At 43.2% G+C, this 19,086-nt stretch overlaps 2 protein-coding genes across 5 annotated transcripts in view; one reads left to right on the forward strand and one right to left on the reverse strand.

Annotated features, from left to right (window-relative positions):
• Window positions 1-9,604, reverse strand: part of PICALM (phosphatidylinositol binding clathrin assembly protein) — a 63,311-nt gene extending 53,707 nt beyond the window's left edge. For 2 of the 3 annotated variants that reach the window (XM_021382766.1, XM_021382757.1), the window contains exon 1: window positions 9,312-9,604. In XM_021382766.1, the coding sequence (XP_021238441.1) occupies window positions 9,312-9,441 (130 nt within the window). In that variant the 5' untranslated portion in view covers window positions 9,442-9,604. The remainder of the gene's footprint in view (window positions 1-9,311) is intronic. The other variant, XM_021382775.1, reaches the window with a different exon arrangement.
• LOC110391076 lies at window positions 8,089-19,035 on the forward strand. 2 transcript variants are annotated; one of them, XM_021382789.1, is made up of 3 exons: window positions 8,089-8,627; window positions 8,790-9,303; window positions 11,196-19,035. In XM_021382789.1, exons 1-3 carry the CDS (start codon window positions 8,479-8,481, stop codon window positions 11,370-11,372), a joined length of 840 nt encoding a protein of 279 aa, XP_021238464.1. In that variant the 5' UTR covers window positions 8,089-8,478; the 3' UTR covers window positions 11,373-19,035. The 2 variants fall into 2 exon arrangements, 1 of the variants encoding a protein (XP_021238464.1); XR_002433965.1 differs by having other exon boundaries at window positions 8,089-9,303; window positions 10,285-19,035.

Here is a 19,086-nt window from a genome sequence, read left to right on the forward strand (position 1 = left end):
ACCCTGTAACAGCAATGTTGTGTTTGGGCTTCATAAACCCAAAGCAGCTCTTCCACTCACCCCCACTTTTAGAGATCTTCAGTGAGCACTTTATTAGCGGTGATGGGGTTATCAAGTTTCACAAAGTTTTAGAGCAAACACGGAGCTTGAAAGCCTTTCAGTTTGAAACTAGACTAGAGGTAGAAGTTCTAAAATGAAAGAATTCCCCTGTATCCCACTGCTTCCAGACAGGAATTTCTCTATTTACCATGCACAAAGGCATGTCCCTGTCATGAACAGCCTCTAAAATAAACTAAAGCCAAGAGCAGAAGTAAATATCATCTCTCTCTTCATCCTCAGTAAAAGGAAAGATTACCTCAGCCTGATTCTATCTTTAAAACAGAACTGTTTTCTAAAGAAAAGCTCTAACTGCAAGATCTAGCTAGTTATTCCATCTGCTTCAAAGTCAAGTCATTTTTTGGTTGGAACCTCAGAGAGCTAAAAAGAATACAGAGCTACAGTAAAACTAGGTGTCAGAATGTCTTGTGTCCGCCCTGCTACATACCAAGAGGCCGAACACATTCCTATCTACAAAGGCTCCTCATTAACAGTTTTTTTTTTAGAAAAAGGACAAAAGCATCTCCACAAAAGTATTCTATTTTTCTTACAGATAATTAAATCTGAAGAAAGTCTCCTCATAAAATAACTCTGTGTAGACAAAAAGTTAAAAAAAACGCTTCAAATTCATAATAATGCAATTCCCAACATCACAAGTTCAATTAACCGTGCTGTTCCCTGGCATCGGAGAACTAACACAAAAGCTTCCCTGGATTTCCATCTGCTTACATGCCAAATTAAGCACGGAAATAAACCTCACATATTTCATATTTTCTAATGCAAAGGAATCTGCTAGGAAACTGCATTAGCTTTGATTACATTTGATAGGCTTAATGATGGTAATGTCTGTGGCAAAGCATTCCAGCTCAACAGATCCAAAAAGAAGTCTCATCTCGTTCCCTAATAACTACCAAGGATTTAAAAAAGAAGTCTTTCTTCAGAGCATCATGTTTCCCAAAGCTCAGCAGCGTGCTAGTCCCTGCGTTTCCAACAGCTTACAGCTGGCACTTGTGTACCTTGAGCCTTCCCATCAGACAGCTAATCAAAGGCAGCAGCTCACTACGCACTTCACAGCCTTGTTAGAAACAACTACAGCCCAGTCATGCAAAAGCGCTCGTATTTGGCTTCCACTGACTTCTCTCTCATTGCTATGATTAAAACCCACCCCACAAACTTTTGATGCTCTAGGCTTTGTCTAACACAGACTAGTGACAGGCAATTCTACTGAAGGACAACACACGCGGGTACCGTAATCTGAGTAAAACCTGTGATCACAACGTCCCTGTACCAGAGAGAGCAAAGTGACACAGACCGTCACACTCACAACTGATCCCAAGTTATACTGGAATCCTCAGGTATCTTTTTGTTTCTAAGCAGTAAAACTCGTTGAGAGAAAAAGAGCACAGAAAGATATTGTTAAGAAGAGCATTTTTTCCTACTTGGCTGCGACTGTTATGATTTAAGCTGTAGTTCTTATGAATCATATTGGCACATAACACCCCTAAAACACACAAACTGACATCACCATTATGTAAATCTTAAATCTAAGTGCTCCTTGTAAGACAGAAGGACAAGACATTTCATGAGCAAGCCAGATCAAACTGAGAATTGCTTTATGCAGAGCAAGCTCCATTTGAAAACTATAGCTGTATATAGTTGCTGTGTATCGTGAAGGAAATATTCCTACTTTATCAATTTTTAAAGGCGAGATTTTTTTAAGCTTGTCATAACACTGTGTCTGCTAAATTATTAATGCCAATGGCTTCTGGACAATCAATCAACTGACACCACTACTGCAGTGTTTAAGCCACCATACTGAGAAGAGCTGAAGCAAGTTTTACCATTTTACATCAAAAATGAGGTCAGGTCAGGAATACACAGAGACGTGGATCAGAAAAATTCAAAGTTTGAAATAGGTTGCAGCGATGGCTGCAATTATCACAGCGATACAGGCTAGGGAGGAGGGGAAGGGGATAAAATCAAATTCAAACGAATGTGTGACCCAATTTCCAATTAACCATCGACCTATTTGTCAGCCAAATAAACCAAGCACAACTGGAAACAAATTTGAGTGAAATGCCGAAGGGATTTCTGAACCCAAGGTAAGTATAAGCAGGGAGGAGAAGCACTCTATATAACTAAACCCAGCACAAAAAGCATGCACCTGAAAAGCACGGGACAGGTACAGAAACTGTCACATCACATTACAGGTGCTCATAGCCAAGCCAGAAGAATTCAAACACAGCCAACAGCAAAGCAAATCACAGGCAGCCCTTAATGTCAGAGAACACGAAGACAGCCATTCCTTCTGTTTGATAGCCACTTGATCTTCTGATTTGGCAGAAACCACCAGAATAATCAAATCACAGACAACCAGAAATTTTGTGAGGATGCTAATGAAATAGGTATCATTCTTCAAACTGGATTAAATACAATTCTGAAAGCCATTAACGTGGAAAAAATTATATTAAAACATTTGGCAAGGAAACAGTTATTAACACAATTTACAGAACGAATCCTAAAGTATTAAAATTGACAAAGGCTAAAAACTATAGAGATACGTTGTTGATGTCATAGTATACAGTTGGGAACTGGAGTGGTTGAGCTACGTGCTACTGCAAGCCCCATATTTAGAGTAAATACGTGAAATACCGGAGCAGAGTTGGAACCAGGGCAAATATATCACTTCCTACATAAGCAGAAGAATAGCTGCTTCCAGAACAACACTGCTGCCACGGCACACAAACACGGTAACTGAAGGACTGCTTGCTTCAGAGGTAATAAAGAACATTAAGTGAAGATTTCAGAAGTGCCTTATCAAGAGAACAAGTGGAAAGAAAAAAAGAAGGGCTCGATGTGGAGAGCTCCTCCTTAGGAAACTGACAGATCTCAAAGAAATTACATTACAGAGCTCAGAATGAGCCCAAGACCCACATTTTTGTATTATTTTATATACGCATAGATACACGCCCAGACACCATATGTAAGTCATCACATGAATTAAAATAAAACCACAAGGCCTTTGCACCACTTCCCTCCAGTACACTGACATGTGCCTCACGCTAAGAAGTGACATTCCACATCAACTTCTGGTGTAGATCTTGTCATTTTACTACGTCTGTTTCGAGGAAAAACAGAACAAAACCAATCCTAATTCACTCATTTTTAATATTCAAATGATCCAGATAAGTATTACTTGAATAAAGCTCCTTTAGAAAAATAGCATAGAGATGTTTAGTCACAATCTGAAAATCCGGCGCATTTGTTAAGTCATTATGAAGCGCTTAACTTAACGAAGTTATTTTCACGGACAGTTAAATACAGCTTAGTTCCCTGATTTCTCAAATCTCAATACCCGATTTGTCACAAATTACTCAGAACTTGGATTCGCCACTAACAGCCTTGAGAAAACCCAAAGTGAACAGTGAATATACAAACATTCTTCTGAGGTTTACAAACTACCATCTAACTGATAAAGCTGTAATGGGAAGCTAAGGGTGATTGCTGTGATTGCAGCACACGCTATTTCTACCCCCTTTGAGCTCAGAAGGGTACATCAGCTCAGATAAGTTCATACCCTGCCTGATCAGAATCACACTTCACAACAGACATAAATCCTAGAAGGGCAAGAAAAATATCAGAACAACAACTTGGTATCAGCATCAGTTTCTCCCATTTCTACTTAGCCGTGGCTTTTCGGCCAGTTAGTTCTTGTTTACTTCTAATCCAGCGCAGACAATGAGCAACAAAAATCTCTCTCCTACCTGAACCTTTGCAAAGATAACTTTCAGCTCCAAATTACAGCTACTTTTAAGGTTAATACTTCAACCTACAGGAAACCTGAAAAGTTAAACTCTCATACTGATGGACGTAAGTAACAGGTTTCTTGACAAGACGAGGTCTTGTCAGAGAACTTCTGTAAAGTTCTCAGTGTTGGAGCACAAGAGTTTGCTGAGACAGAAGTAAGAACATGTGCTTGAGACTATTGCTTCCTATATGAATTATCAACTATTTGGGAATGTTTAATTGTCTTAGAACAGGACTTCAAGACTATAAACAAGTTGTTTACAACACTCACCTGATTTCTTCCAAAATGTTTTAGGATCAGCAAGATTTACCAAACATAGGAGTGCACATACCTGACCTGCAGTAACTGGACTATTTTTGGAAAAGTAACTGATGTTTCAGTATTAAAGGAGTGAAAATACCTTAAAGATACTGAGAAACTCCAGGAGGCTGTTAAAAAATAGCAAGCTTTCCAATTCCAAACATGTCTCTGTTATGGAAGAGGTATGGTATTTTTCAGGGAGAGCAAGACCTCTAACACTTCTTAAGTTAACTTTTGCAGCATTTACTTACTAGTTTAGTGATCATTTACTTTACATAAGGCAATGTACAGGAGGAAAAGAAAACCAACAAAAAGAAGGAAGCTTGAATTCCAGGTTATCTAAGTCACCCCTTTTGTATGATTAGGCAAAGCAGTGCTACTTTGTGAACTTGTTGCCACTAAGAACAGCGTGAAGCTTCCACATCTAGGGACTGAAAACTGACCTTAAAAATCCAAACAAGACTGAAATAGATCATTAGGTCACAGCCTGAAATGCAGAAGAATGCCTTTTCTGAGTATCTGTTTTAGAAGATGCGAGAGATGACTGCACCATTAAGAATTACAGTAAGAGCAATAGCCCAAAGTTACACGGCACCCGAGTAACCTCAGCCAATGCAAAACAACGGCAGCATGAAGATTCACAGTAAGCTGATTGCAGGTGTCCTCCAGCCTCTCCTCCACAGCTCCTGCCTCTTACTTCATCTGAAGTAGAATACTGCTTCAGGCTAAGTAAAATAAAACAACAGCTGCAGAACTAAATGGCTATTCTTTCTGCAAATGAGCAGCTGTGGTAGAAAAATCAGCCCTCTGGCACTCGAGAGGAGGATGGATAGTTTTGTACTCTACTAAAAGGCATAAACAAATATTGCAGAGGAATTCCAGTGAGAAGTTGGGGAAAGCTCGCTGAGGAAGAAATCCTGAAGGAGTCACGGAAGAACTCAGAAAGAAATACTTCAAAGGAAAGCTATAATGACGTAATTAACTGCATTTGGAGTAATTATGGTTACACATAGCAGTTCTAAGCAAGAATAGCCACAGACCGCCTCCAGAAATATCAGTCAGATATAAAATGGGAAGCAAAGTCATGAGAAACGTCAGGTAGTCCTAACAAAAAAAAAATAGTTCTGGTAAAGTTTTAAAGTGCCATAAAAAAGAACATGGATAACTCATTTCAACTGCAGAAAACAACAGTATTTTAAGCACCCAGGAGTTAACTCACTGCACCACTGAAATAACCGAGTTATGTTTCAGTATTCAAAGGCAGGTGAGCACTCAAAACACTGATCTTCCCAGCTTTACTACAAATCCCCACTGAGATTCAGAGAAAAGCACTGATCCTTGCCCCTCAGGGCTGTGAAATCCCCTCTGCTGACTGTCACCTGAGAGCAGAATCGCAAAGCAAGACTTCAGTTGGACTTTGCTGCTGCTCTAGTAGCAGTCTGTTGGCAAAACCAAAACATCTGGGAAATAAGTTCCCAGCCAGTTTAATTCAACTTACTTTCACTTATATAGTTTCTCAGTAACATCTACGTAACAGAGGGCAGCGTCAGTTTACTGTCTTCCTTAAAAATACTGATCTTCTTCACAATAAGAAGTAAAGGAAGTTACACTCTGGCATAACTATTGGGAGCTTTCCTGTTGAGAAAGGATAATTACAGCATCACAACTTCCTTCCAAGCCATCCATCCACATTCTCCTTTAAAGAGCACTACTCTATTATCTACAAGCACACAGGGCTACTACGCCATACACGCTCAAAAACCCAACCCCAACCACGTTTCACATCAAAGCTGGTTTTTTTTGACTACACTCACAAACTTGCATAAAAACGTTGTGTGGCTGTGCCACCGTGGAATCACTGCTGGAGGTTGCACTGAAGGGACCTAGGGAAATCTCCTAGTTGCTATTAATAGTGTTATCTTGTGGTTTTCTTAATACTAACTGCCCACCACAAATACAGACAGACACAGCTCCCCCTGCTCTACCTTAGAACTGGGAAAATTAAAGCAAAATTTGGCAACAGGGTTTCCAGCATCACTTACACTCGGTGTTGTTCTTATCTGTGTACAGCACTGAATACAGCAGACAATAACTAGCCATGACAGGAAGGGCTTTATGAAACTCAGTGCACAAATGAAACTCACAAACTAGTTTTGAGCTATTGCTGCTCAGAGTGGTGTGAAAACTGGGACGAAGTCCTAGTTAAACGAAGTTTTCCATAAAATAAAGTTAATGAACTATACTTTGTGAGGTTTCAAGAATACTAAACCTGATCACTATGAAACAAGTAATCCGTGGTTGCTAAAGCAGCACCTAGATCACAAAACAGAGAATTCTTATCCCAGTTCTAAGATGGGACCTCCAGAACAGCAGCATATCCAGAATGCAAGCAATGGATCATAAGATGATTAACATTACCTATCATAGGCCAAGTCCTCTTGTCAATTCAAATTCTAATTCTTCCTCCCTCAAACCAAAAAAGCAACTAAATCTGTAACTGGAAAGAAGGACTGTTCTTGGGAGTAGATTATGTTTTTATCAATATGGTCCAAGAATGACTTCTTACAGGCTTACGAAGTAAGGCAGCGGTCACTGAGGGAACATACAAATACAGTAAGGGAAGCCTTTCAGTTTTGGAACTCCATAGGGAATCAAGAACAAGATAAATAAGAGTAGGAATGACCACGTGTACAGTCATTTACTTTGCATTTCCCCGTTATACAGTTAGTGCAAGGCTGGGCTACTTAAATGTGTTCACAACAGCTCAAGCTTAAACAAGAAAGTTTCAGAAATAGGACAGCCACAGAATTAGAACTCTGCGTAGGTAACGCGTATACCACATCAAGAAGAACATGCAACAACCACAGCAAACGCTACAAAACTAAGGCTTAATTCCAGGAGAGTCTTAGAAAACTTAGCTCATTAACTTGTCTGAAGTCTGGAGACAGCCTTCAGCAAACTAAGCTTTAAAAATTTAAAAAATATTTTTAGATATTCAAGAAGGATGCTGCCCATGGGAGACTGGTACGTTAACTGTTACTCACAATGAAAGCTCAGCATTTTAGATTTATGTAGTAGTTAAAAGAATTAGACTATTTTAAGAAAAGAAAGTATGTGCACATAACTCAGAGGTGGGGCTTGAATCACAGCTTCTGCAAAAAAAAAAAAGGTATTTATTTTTAAACATGCAACCATAAACAGCATGAACAAAGACGATTTCCAAAATATGGAACTGTGTCATTTCCTGATGGCAGGACCAGAGATTCCCAACAACCTTATTAGAGGCAGCATACCAAACTTGATCTACACAGGATCTATTTTTACTATTTGGAAAAGTAGCGATAGTAGTAAAGCTAACGGAAAATAAGTTCACATTGCTCTGAAAAAAGAATCATCTGAGAAAGAGGCAGGAACCAGGAGTTTCTCAGTCCACAGCAGACAGGAAATAAAGCAGCAGCCCTCTCATCCAGCAGCTACCAGATAGCTTTCTGATGAGTTCTAAGCATGTCAAGCACCCATCCACAACAGTATTCTATAGGTCTTGATTAGGATGCCCCCCAGCAAACATGTTCAGAACACCACCCTTGAATAAACACGCACCCTCCTCTCTGAGGAGCAGTAGATGGGTCAGTTTGATGGTCCTGGAACTGCGCTTTTTCTACTACTCCAAGCTAAACCTAGCAAAGGTTTTGCCAGAAAGCCTCCCTTCTGTTGCGTGAAATCCAGTAACATCATGGCTTCATATGTTAGCCGTACGACAAGGCACTTTCTCTACCTGAGACCAAAGTTTCTTACAACCCACAGATTTCCTCAGCCTTTGATATCCTGGGCTAACCAAAAAAAAAAACAACCCACTCACATATAGTCATTTACTACATAGTCTCTAGGCAAAAGATGAAATAGATGAGGGAATAGCAACAAGAAACTGAGGCAGCTGTTCTATGGCTATATAATGGTCCACATCTCTCGCAGGTACTCACAAACCAAGAGTTTCTTTACTCTTCGAGTCAGAAAAAAAGTATTAACTACAGTGTCCTAGTACTATCATCTGGTCTTGTCATTTGGACATAGTGAGGAGTCAAGGCACAAATTCAAGACGTACAAAGACTCAGCCTTCTCATATACGTGGGTGGGAGAAAAGGACAAAGCACTTATACAGAAGGCACATCCACAGGTCTCTCTCCAGTATCTTTCTTTACAGATGAGGGAGGACAGATCTAGAACAAATACATGTGATACACTCAAGTACCCAACTGAAGCGCATCCTTAGTTCTATGACCTCACAGCTTAACGGAAGATGCACTAATACCAACTTCTACGCTCACCATAATCACCTGGGTGGAACAGAACGAAGAGAAAACCTTTTCAGATTTCCCACTTTGGATCTAATTTTAATAGAAGCTGTACGGGACGTTAAGCTCAGGTGCTGAAGGTCTAAAGAAGCCCCCTTAGGCCCATGTCCCCCAGCAAAGGAGACAGACTAGAAAGGATAAGAGAGAGATTAGTCCCTCGAGCACTTATTTCACACAGAAAACTATATGAAGCAAAACGAGACGAAAGTATTGTTTTTTCTTTTCCCCAGTAGACTACCTAGGGGAGAAATAAGAGAACTGACCAACTACTCCTTCTTGGAACTCCTGCCACCTCCTCTAAGAACAGGGGAGTGCTGCTCGAGCAAGAAACCAACGAGACCAATGAGTAAGGAAATTACATCCCATTCCTCTGCTCAATCCCATCGGTTCTCCGAGGCAGAGGAACGGGGCCAGCGCTGTCCTTCAGAAGCTCACATTGCCCAGCGCCCCGTGCATAAAGAAAAGCCGATCGGAAGGCCTCTCTCCTGCAGGGCACACGCACGGCGAGCAGCCTCTCCCAGGCTCTCCATCGCCACGTCCCCGCTCCCACCCACCCCCACCCCCCCAACCAGAACGTCCTATACCGAAGCACACAGAGCTCCGCCGCCCGACGCTCCACGTCCCCGCGAGGCCGGACGGACAGGACGCAGCCCCGCAGCCCGGCTCGGCTCCACGGGGCTCCGAGCTCAGCTCGGAACGGAACGCAGGGAGAGCCCCGACGTCGCCGCCGCCGCCGCTACCCGTCAGGTACTCACAGTCCAGGTGCTTCTTCTTGGGCCCCATGACCTCGTGGGTTGTGGCCTTGCAGACGGTTTTGGAGACCGCCGAGCCGGTCACGCTGTGCTGTGCCGCCGTGATGCGGTCGGTGAGGCTCTGGCCGGACATGGCGGTGCTGGAAGCGAGCGCGGCGCCGCTCCTTCCTCAGGGGCCGGGACGGGAGGACTATGCCGGGGGATGGAGCCGAACGGATTCCTCGCCCCGCCGCGCCGCAGGCGGCCCCCGCTCCGCCCTCAGGGACGGACCTGTCACCCGAGCAGGGACCCCTCCTCCTCCCACCCCCCTCCCCCAGCCGCCGTCCCCTCCCCCTCGCGCCTTCCGCTCGGCCGGGGACAGGGGACACGCACTGGGCGCCGCAGGAAAATGGCGGCAGCGCGGCTCCTCCTCGGAGCTTTCCGGCCGCCCCGCGTCACGTGATCCAGGCGCCCCGCCCACGTGACACGCCCCGGTGCGCGCCCCCCCACCCCCCCCCCCCAGCGGACGAGCCCCGCTGCGAAGCTCCTCGGGCTCGAGAAGGGGCGGGGTCACGTGGTGCCTGGCTGCCTTCAACGCGGGTGTGGCGGGCGGGGGCCGCTGAGGGGCGGTTGGTTGCGCCGTCCCCTCAGGCGAGAGGGTCCGCGCAGCTGGGGGAGAGCGGGGACAGCCCCCGGCTCTGGGTCATATCTGTGGGGAGACAGAGGTTGGGTCGGTGGGGGTACCCGCTCTGGGGTTCGGCAGGGTGACGTAAAGCCTTGCAAAGCGCTGTAAAACCTCGGGAGTTGTGAGGAAGTTTTTGCGTTCCTCGGCTTGGAAATTCCTCGTGTGGTACCTTGGACAACGGAGACGCGAAGAGGAACTCTTCCTGAAGGCTGTGAGGAGTTGGGAGCTGTGTGGTTGCTGCATTCGTCCTCCTCAGTGTTATTTGAAAGATCTCAAATTTACATCATAAGTAAATAAAAATGTGTTTTTCAGGTCTTTCACGATCAGCTTCCCACCCCTCAACAAACGCTTCTCAGGGCTCTCAGATTTACCCAGCGGCACTGCCCTTGACTTACTGGGATTTTGTACAAAGTTGCTTCGTGTTCCATAAAAGTCAGCCCAGCGTTCCTTCGGGTGCCTCCCAGGGGCCTTATACCTGGGTGACCCTGATGGGAGTGACGGGCAGCCCCTGGAGTACATCCTGGTTCAGTCACAGCCACCCAGCAGCTCTCCTTACGTGTTACAGCAGGGCGCTCCTCTCTTCCCAGTCATACAGCAGTGAATAACGCGGCAAAACCACAGGATTCCAGCAGGCAAATATCCTTCCTCTCCCAGAAGTGCCTCCTGATGATTCTTCTTGGAAATGTCCCTGATCCATGAAGCCACTGAAGGATTTATTAGGCAATTTAAACAGAAGCGGTATACAAATGATCGTCGGCTCGGTCTGCCTGACAGGATATCTAAGTAGGATTATCTCTTCATAATGCATGCTGAAAATCGGTGTCAGATGAAGGATAACTGGTGAAAGCTGGACCCAAATAATATAATTGCTGTGTCTGTGGAAGGAGTGCTTGCACATGTAGAACTTGCTTCCTTCATAATGCCAGGATCTTTGAAGATTCTGTCACGTTTGTATTTGTTGGCTCCTCCTGACCTGCTCCTAGTGTTCCAAATACCCACGCTGGGGAAATAAATCACTGAAGCATACAGCAGTGGACTCTGAGATAAGACAGCTTTAGCATAAAGCTTCACACCACAAAAACACTGAGACTGCTATGGGCTATTGATAAAGCAGTATCGCTGTGAATACATCATCTTTTTGTATTGTTTCCAAATTATATTGTAAACCAGACGCTTAAATAATTTTTACACTGCTGATATTTTTTTATTCTAACTTCATCTAGGACCAGGATTTCGACACCCCACTTCAAGAACTCTTCAAGAAATGTTTGGAAAAGGTCCATGGAATTGGCCTACGTAATTTAAGCTCCATTGGTTCTTCTCTGATTATGCCCATTGCTTTCTCCAAGAACAGTGAAACTATCCAAAGAGAGGAAGTTTGTGACTGTACGAGTTACTGAGGCCAGATTTGGACAAAATGTCTCATTCCTAAGGGGACAAAAAGTGACCTTGGTCTTAAAGGTTCAAAACCAAAAATAAATTTAACTTTTCTATCGCTCTTCGTAAGCACAGAAATCTCACAGTTTAACCCCACTCAGTTAAAATTTTTACTCATTATTTTTGTTCTTAAGTAGAAACGAGAGAGAGAAGTGATGGGAGGACTTATTTTTGTAATTGTTTGTTGCTTTTCAATTGCTTGGGAGGCATTTAGTACCTTTACAGTGAGGAAATTGAAGCTCTGTGTTAGATAATATCTGAGCACCTCCCAAAGATGTGGAAATTGAAATCAAAATATTAATCTCTTTTCCTTTCCAACCTGAAGAAAACAAGTTTGATTAGTTTATATCTCATCTGTTTTTGTTTGTGTGTCTGGGTGTGCTTGAGAAAGAAAGGAGAAACTAATCCAAAGATATGAGTCCTATATTTAGCCAAGTGGCAAACCTAAACAACATTCTTTTCTCTTGTGAAGAGTTCTTCCAGAGTATGGACCCAGCTCCTGCAAAAATGCTGCATCTTGCATTCTCAAGCTCCCTAAAGTGTCAGCGGTTCACTGGTATCCAGCTATCCTGAAAGGACAGGCAAGCTGACAGGGCTGATTCTCCCAGTGTGTGCTGTGCAATTCTGAAAATCTTGCCTCAGTGTGACCTCTGTAATTTGTTATGTATATCACTTTCTTGCAACAGTGTAGTTTCTACTCAGTGTGGTGCCTGCTACTCCATAATGACTGCAGTCCAACCGCGTGCTTTAATGCTCACAGTGCTGTTGGCATCTGTGCTTTCCTCCATGCTTCATACTCTTGCAAATGTTCAGCAAACTATTAGGAAAGCTGTGGTTTGGAGTCATTGTTTACAGGGCATAGCTTCAGGTTTAAAGGAGGGGTTTTGGCTGAATTTCAGATCTCTTAGAAATCAACCCTTCCGAGATACAAAACCGGTAAGGCACAGAGTTGTGCACATGCTCTTAGGCTGTAGCAGGCTCACTGCTAAGGCTAAGAAGGCATACCTAGAACCAACAACAAAAGAAACCAGCAACTGTAATCTGGTTAGTGAAGAGGGCTGATGAATAAAAATTACAGAGGCAAAAAATATTGACGTGGGGCTGTTTCAATAGAAAGGGATGGAAAGGCTGAGAGGGATGATTAAGAGTGACAGTGATGGGGTGAGGACGCAATGTAGAGGAAATCCACCTGAAATGGCAGTGAATCCACCTGAATGTGATAGGAAATGCTGTTTCAGTGTTTTATAAACAGTCTGGGAACACACTGGTATCAAGACACTTGCCATAGTCCATTTCAAGGATCACCACAGATTTTATTTGCTGCTAAGGATTATAGTATCTTCCCCAACTTCTAAGGAAGGGGGAATGTCGGCCCAGGAATTTAGCATCTGTTTGAGTCAGAATATATAGGAAAGAATAGACCGTAGGAAACAGGAAACACCAACTCACTGGCTTCCCAAATGTAGCTAGGTGTCACATACGCCTGTCATAGTTCGTTTCTGGTGTACCTCTGGGCAGCTCCACAACAGCTGCACATCTAGAGCCAGACATCTCTCTGATGCTGCATGGCCTTCTCTAATAGAGGTGGTGTATTAACACAGTCTAAGGTTACTGATGCCCTTTTGAATAGCCTGGTTTTGCCTGACCTGGTAGAGCACTGCTCATTTACCTGCAGAATAATAATTTCAAAACCATTTTCAAAGAGTTTGGCAAAGATTTATTAAACGTTGTTTTTTCTGTGAAAGACATTTAGAGTAATACTGCACCTTGACTATAATAAAAATTCAATATAATTTGTGTCACCATAGCAACTCATCAAAGAACTTTATGGACAATAGTTAACTTGCATTTGTAACACCTCTGAGAGGAAGATAAGCATATTTTCAAGAAGCTGTGATGTAGAAAGGTTATGGTCAAAGCGACACTTGTTAGTGGTGTAATGAAATAGAGTAGCCCAGGCATGTCGTTCTCATTACTCGTTCATGCTGCCAACGTGATCAGGGAGCCAGCAGGGGCATGCCGAGTGGCCAGGTTACATGTGGGAGAATGACCACTGAGGACTGCTAGAGTATTGCAAAATTGATACCCCTTTCTACTACTCTAAATGTGCTTGTTTACACCCGCAACATTCCTCCCGCCCACACATAATGTGACAGCCCACCAGCTTTTCTTTTTGCTTCTCTTATGTCCAGTCCATATGAAATTGTTTCCAATCCCTCTGATTTTAAGTACTCATCTCCTTCCTTTCAATCCTAATGATCGTTACTCCATGCTCAGTTTGTTCCTGCTTCAAATCCATCACTTTCTTCTACCTAAACATTGCTCTTGAGCCTATCCAAAATGTTCCTGCTGAAATCGCCCATTGCTCTGCATTCCTCTCACAGCACCTGCTTTTCTTCTAGCCTCTCATCTGGTTCAGACCTCTTGTCCTTGCAGACAAAGCCAACTTCCTCAAGTCCATGTTGACCTTAGGGACATGGTTGAAGATTAGAGCCATGGCTTTGTGTGTATGGTAGTGATGGGTTGATGACTGGACTAGATGATCTTAGTGGTTTTTCCCAACCTTAATGATTCTATGATTGTATGACTCTATGAACCGGGCAAATCTTTATTTCTCTATACTTTACTCTTCCTGGAAATGGTGCCGGCTTTAACATTTCTTTCATTGCTCTCACATTTCTCCCTTTGTGCTTCTCCGTGTAAGACCGATATCCAACATCCTTCCTCATGCATGCTATTCTGAGCCCTGCGGCTTGTGCCACCTCCTCATGCAGCTCCAGTTAACCAGTAGCCACTGACCCTGCTATTCAATTCCCCCAAAGGAAGCTGACTTTGTTGAGGAAGAAAGCAGCTGCAAGAGAGCTAACATAACTATGACATGAGAAAAGCAGGTAGAAAGGGAGAAAAGTTAGTCAGTGCTGTATCACAGGAGAGGAGTGATCAGAGCTAATTTTACTGTGTCCATTCAGGAGTAAATTATCTAGGTAGGAGCTCCCCTGCCATATAATCTAAGTAGAGAGCTGGAAAACAAATTTGATAGTTGTGAATTCTGTTGCGCGTTATAGCACCTTTGTCTCCTTGCCCTGACTTGAAACTTAACACACTGCAAAACCAATCATGTCATTAATGCTAGAAGCAAATGTCTGCAAAACCAGGATTGCTACCTGCAAGACAAATGCATGTAACAAATGCCTTTTGGAGTGTGAGATAGAAAGGAAACAAGCTGCCCTACATTTTGTTCACACTTTCCAGTGGATGTGTTAAACACTGACACCTCTGTAAAGTGAGAGGTATGCTGTCCCCTGTATCTGCAACGCATTGCCCATCAGCAAGCATTCCTAATGCGCTCCTGCTGCTGTTTCCTGAAGACTTTTTTTTACACGTTCTCTCTTGGCAGTGGGCAGTCTCATAGTAACTCACTCAGATGCTCCGAGGGGAAAACAAGCTTTGCACACGGTAATAAGTGCACCAATATACTTCCAAAAAATTTATGGAGACCGTCTTTCATACAGAAAAAACTAGTGTCCTGGCCCCAGCTAGTGACATCCCTTCCCTGTAATTTCATGTTGAAAGCTAGAGCCTTACTGCCAAGTGCTCTTCTCATCATCATTCCAGGCTGGCAGTGTTCGTGAGACTTGGCAGGAGATAGCATTTGATAAGAATCCTTCTCTGGGCGCTTCAGAGAGGGCACTGTCATTCATTTCACTCCCCTGCCAGTTCGCAAGCATCAGGCCAGCAGGGCGAGTGCAAGAGGAGGAACTGCATTCCTTTCAGGCTCATGTAACTCGGAAGCAGCTCCTATCATTTTCTTCAGCCACCTCTGAGCCAAAAGCAAGCTTAACACACTTCAGCCCCAAAGGAACGTTTTTAAGGAAAGTTATAAGCAGATGAAAATACAGGGTATGAATTGAACAGCCACTTCAACCTGCTGCCAAGCTATAATTAGTACTTAAGCTCACACTCTTGCACACACATACGTGCAGCAGAGCTTAATAGATTCCCTCATTAATGTTGAGACTCATGTGCTCGTGCTCTATGTCTGGGAAAGCTTTACACCCACATGAATTTTGATGTGGAGCTGAAACAAAAATGTTGATGCTGGCAATGCCAACTATACAGAGTAAATAGCTGGGTCCAGTCCTGCCAATGCTGACTTGAATGGGGCTTCTCACCCAAAAGAAAACCTACGTGTGAAAGTATTCTCAGGTCCAAGCCTATGCAGCAAAAGTAAATCGTGGTTCTCTTCCTCAAATGAATAAAGCCATTTATGCCAGTGGGTTGATTTCAAGCCTTGTATAGGTAGATTCCATTGCCCAGTTTTGATGTGAGATCTGAATCTTGCTCACTGTAGTGAGGGAGGCTATCAGTGTTTGGCTCTGTGCTTCAGAGGTCAGTGACTGCATTTACACGTGGGCAGGCTTCATGCTGATTAAATCAAACTGCTGTACTGAAAAGGACATTAACTAAATGCCTCCCAATGTCCTGATGGTGTATAAGCTATTCTGAATCGTAAAATCAATAGAGGATTTGTCCTAAGTCATTCCAGCACACAGTCGTACATAAATGAAAGTGCTTTTCATTCAGTGAAGTGAAGGAAATGCATAAAAGAAGAAATGATCTTGATATTTACATTGCTTTGTTTTTCATGATCCGAGAAACAAAAAGTTAGAAGTAATATAGGAGTGACTGTTCTTGCCTTCTGTGTCATACTACATTTCCTAGTTTTATTTCTCAGATCCCAAAAAGCAATGCTTTCTGAGCAGCAGCAGTGAAGGCTTGTCTTGATAATGTGCTTCAGCCATGACCCCTGTCCAGAAGTAATCGGATTATATGTTCTGCTTGTTTCCTTCACTGAGGCCAGGGACAGATGCAGGGCAGATGTGAACGAATCACAGAAACATAGAATCATAGCATCATTTAGGTTGGAAAAGACCTTCAAGATCACCAAGTCCAACCATCAACCAGGCCTACTGAGTCCCATCACCGTGTCCCTTAGTGCCATGTCCGCTTGTCTTTTAAGTACCTCCAGGGATGGGGACTCCACCACTTCCCTGGGCAGCCCACTCCAACACTTGACCACCCTCTCCATGAAGAAATTCTTCCTGAAGTCCAGTTTGAACCTGCCCTGCTATAACTTGAAATCATTTCCTCATATCCTATCCCTTGTCACCTGAGGGAAAAGCCCAACCAACAGCCTCCTCAGTGCAACCTCCTTTCAGGAAGTGTTGAGAGCAATGAGGCGTCCCCTCAGCCTCCTCTTCTCCAGACTGAACAGCCCCAGTTTCCTAAGCCACTCCTTGTGGCTCTTGCTTTCTAATTCCATCACCAGCTTCATTGCTCTTCTCTGCAAATACTTGAGAAACTCTCTGTCCTTCTTGTAGAGAGGAGCCCAAATCTGAACACAACACTCAAGCTGCTGTCTCAACAGTGCCACATACATGGGGACAGTCACTTTTCTAGTCCTGCCAGCCACGCTATATCTGGTGCAGGCCAGGATGCCATCAGCCTTTGTGGCTAATGCTGGGAACACAGCTCTTCATTCGCAATCCTATGGCAGGCACACACCTTTCTGCCCACTCATGGGATGCTACAATGGAGGAAGAAAATCAGGGGAACACATACTCATGGTTCTGCCTCATGTTGTGCATATTCTCTGGCTCCCCACAGCTCACAGAAGGGTTTGAGATACCAGAAAATAGAGAAGGTGATATGCTGGGAACAAGTGAGTTGCCAGCTCTACAGCAGAGTAGTGCGAGAGGGGCTCCAGTAAGGCTAAAGTTCCCTTGGTAATCAGCTGGTAAATTCGTATCAGTTTAAGGCCAGGAATGAATCTGGCAACAAACTTATGTGACTTCAGATCAGAAGATGCCTACTGTGTTGGAAGTTGTGTGATGAGAACCTCTGCACTGGCAACTGGCTGCAGGCCAGCAAAGTCAATTCCCATGGATCACAAAATCTTGGGAATCTTTGCTGGCCATTTTGATCTGAGAAAAAGGAGCAAAGAGTGGCAGAGGATCCATAACTCATTATTGATGCAACCGTCTATCCAGTTTTTCTTTGGACCACTTCTCCTGTCTTTTTTTGGTAATCAATTCAGCCCCCCCTTGTCTTTTCATACAGTGTCTCTTTTCATTGGAAAGCCAGACATACTGGCAGTGCTTGCTACTGTAGGAATAAAGAAGGAATAATGATCCAAAAGAAAGGATTATAGTCTCTGACATTGCCCTGGGATACACTCGAGTTGAACACTAACCCTGCATGTGTTGGTGTTCATTCTTAACATTCTCCAAGAGTCTGCTCATTGTTAAAGACTTCAGGCATTGCAACAGCAGCTGAGACCTGGGAAGAGCTACAAAAGCAATGCTGATGAGCACTCCGTGCACCTGTGTTTTTCAGCCCTCACAATCCAAAAAACCAGCAAACGATAAAGAGCAAAAATGATTATCAGATGCATCGAAGTGATTCACATTACATAACCCAGCTGGGGGAAACGGGAAAAGATAAGTCGTTTTATGCAACATATTGTTGACCTGAAAGATCAGATCCCTAAAAGAACATGTAACTAAGAACAGCTGTAAGGAAAAGAGAGCAATGTAGGCAGGTAAAACCACAGATCAAATACTTTGCAGGTCCATATTTCATCGCACACGGTGAAGTTTTCAGATGCCAGATTCTGTTCCTATTGAATCTATGGCAAAATGCCCGCTGACTTCAAACAGAATTGGTTTTGTCCCTGTAAGCTAAGAGTATGGCCAGCAATGCCAATGCAGAGTAAAAATAAACTGTGTAGGTGAGAAGGAGGTAGTTGGTACTGCAACATCAGTGCCTGCCGGATCTTGATTCTCTTATTTTCCAATTAAGAAAACCATTTCACACTTGGGACATTGTACCACTCATATTTTAAGGTCTGGAATATTTCAAAGCCTGATGGCTGGAGTGCTCAAGGCGAATAAACTTTATTTAGAAAGTATTTTTTTTTAAATGATTAAATAAAGTGGAAATAGCAGAAACTTTTTTTTTTTCAAAACAGATCTTTCTTGCACAGTGTTTTGTCCAGAAAAGGGTTTTAAGCGTTGGTGTTGTTATTCATTCACCTTCTCTGTTCCATTACATTCTGTTTACAGCAATTTATGCAAATCTATATTCTTAATCCTTATCCTGAAACTGGATTTGATAGATCTTTGTAACTGTTTGGCATCTCTTAGCATTATGGTAAGTATCTGAATGTGAGTCTGTGCAGCCATGTGAAAGTGAATCGACAGAAAACAAACCACAAACCTTTTTGCACAATTTACTTGCTTTGCATCAAGCCAAGTACAGTCGCCAGCAGTGTATCTATCTGTAGTATTTTGAAATTAGTTAAAAATAGGAGGACTGCTGTATTCTTTAATTAGCGTAGCTGAAAGTTAGCCAAATCAGCTTCGGACGCAGCAGGAGACGTACAGTTTGTCCTGATTTTGTGGGGAAAGAAAAAATGTAATGCTTGGCAGATGAACTGACTATGCTAACCCAAAATGTTATTAAAACATAGTCGACTAAATCAAATATGTTGGTTTACCAAAGATTAGTCCACATATTTTAACAGAACAGAAGAGCCCAGTTTCAAAGCTGTGGGCTACTGAAAGAAACAAAATCTAGAGAAAGTGATTATCGGCGATATGAAAATCTGGGGGAAAA

This window comes from Numida meleagris, chromosome 1, assembly GCF_002078875.1.
Source record: "Numida meleagris isolate 19003 breed g44 Domestic line chromosome 1, NumMel1.0, whole genome shotgun sequence".
NCBI lineage: Eukaryota > Metazoa > Chordata > Aves > Galliformes > Numididae > Numida > Numida meleagris.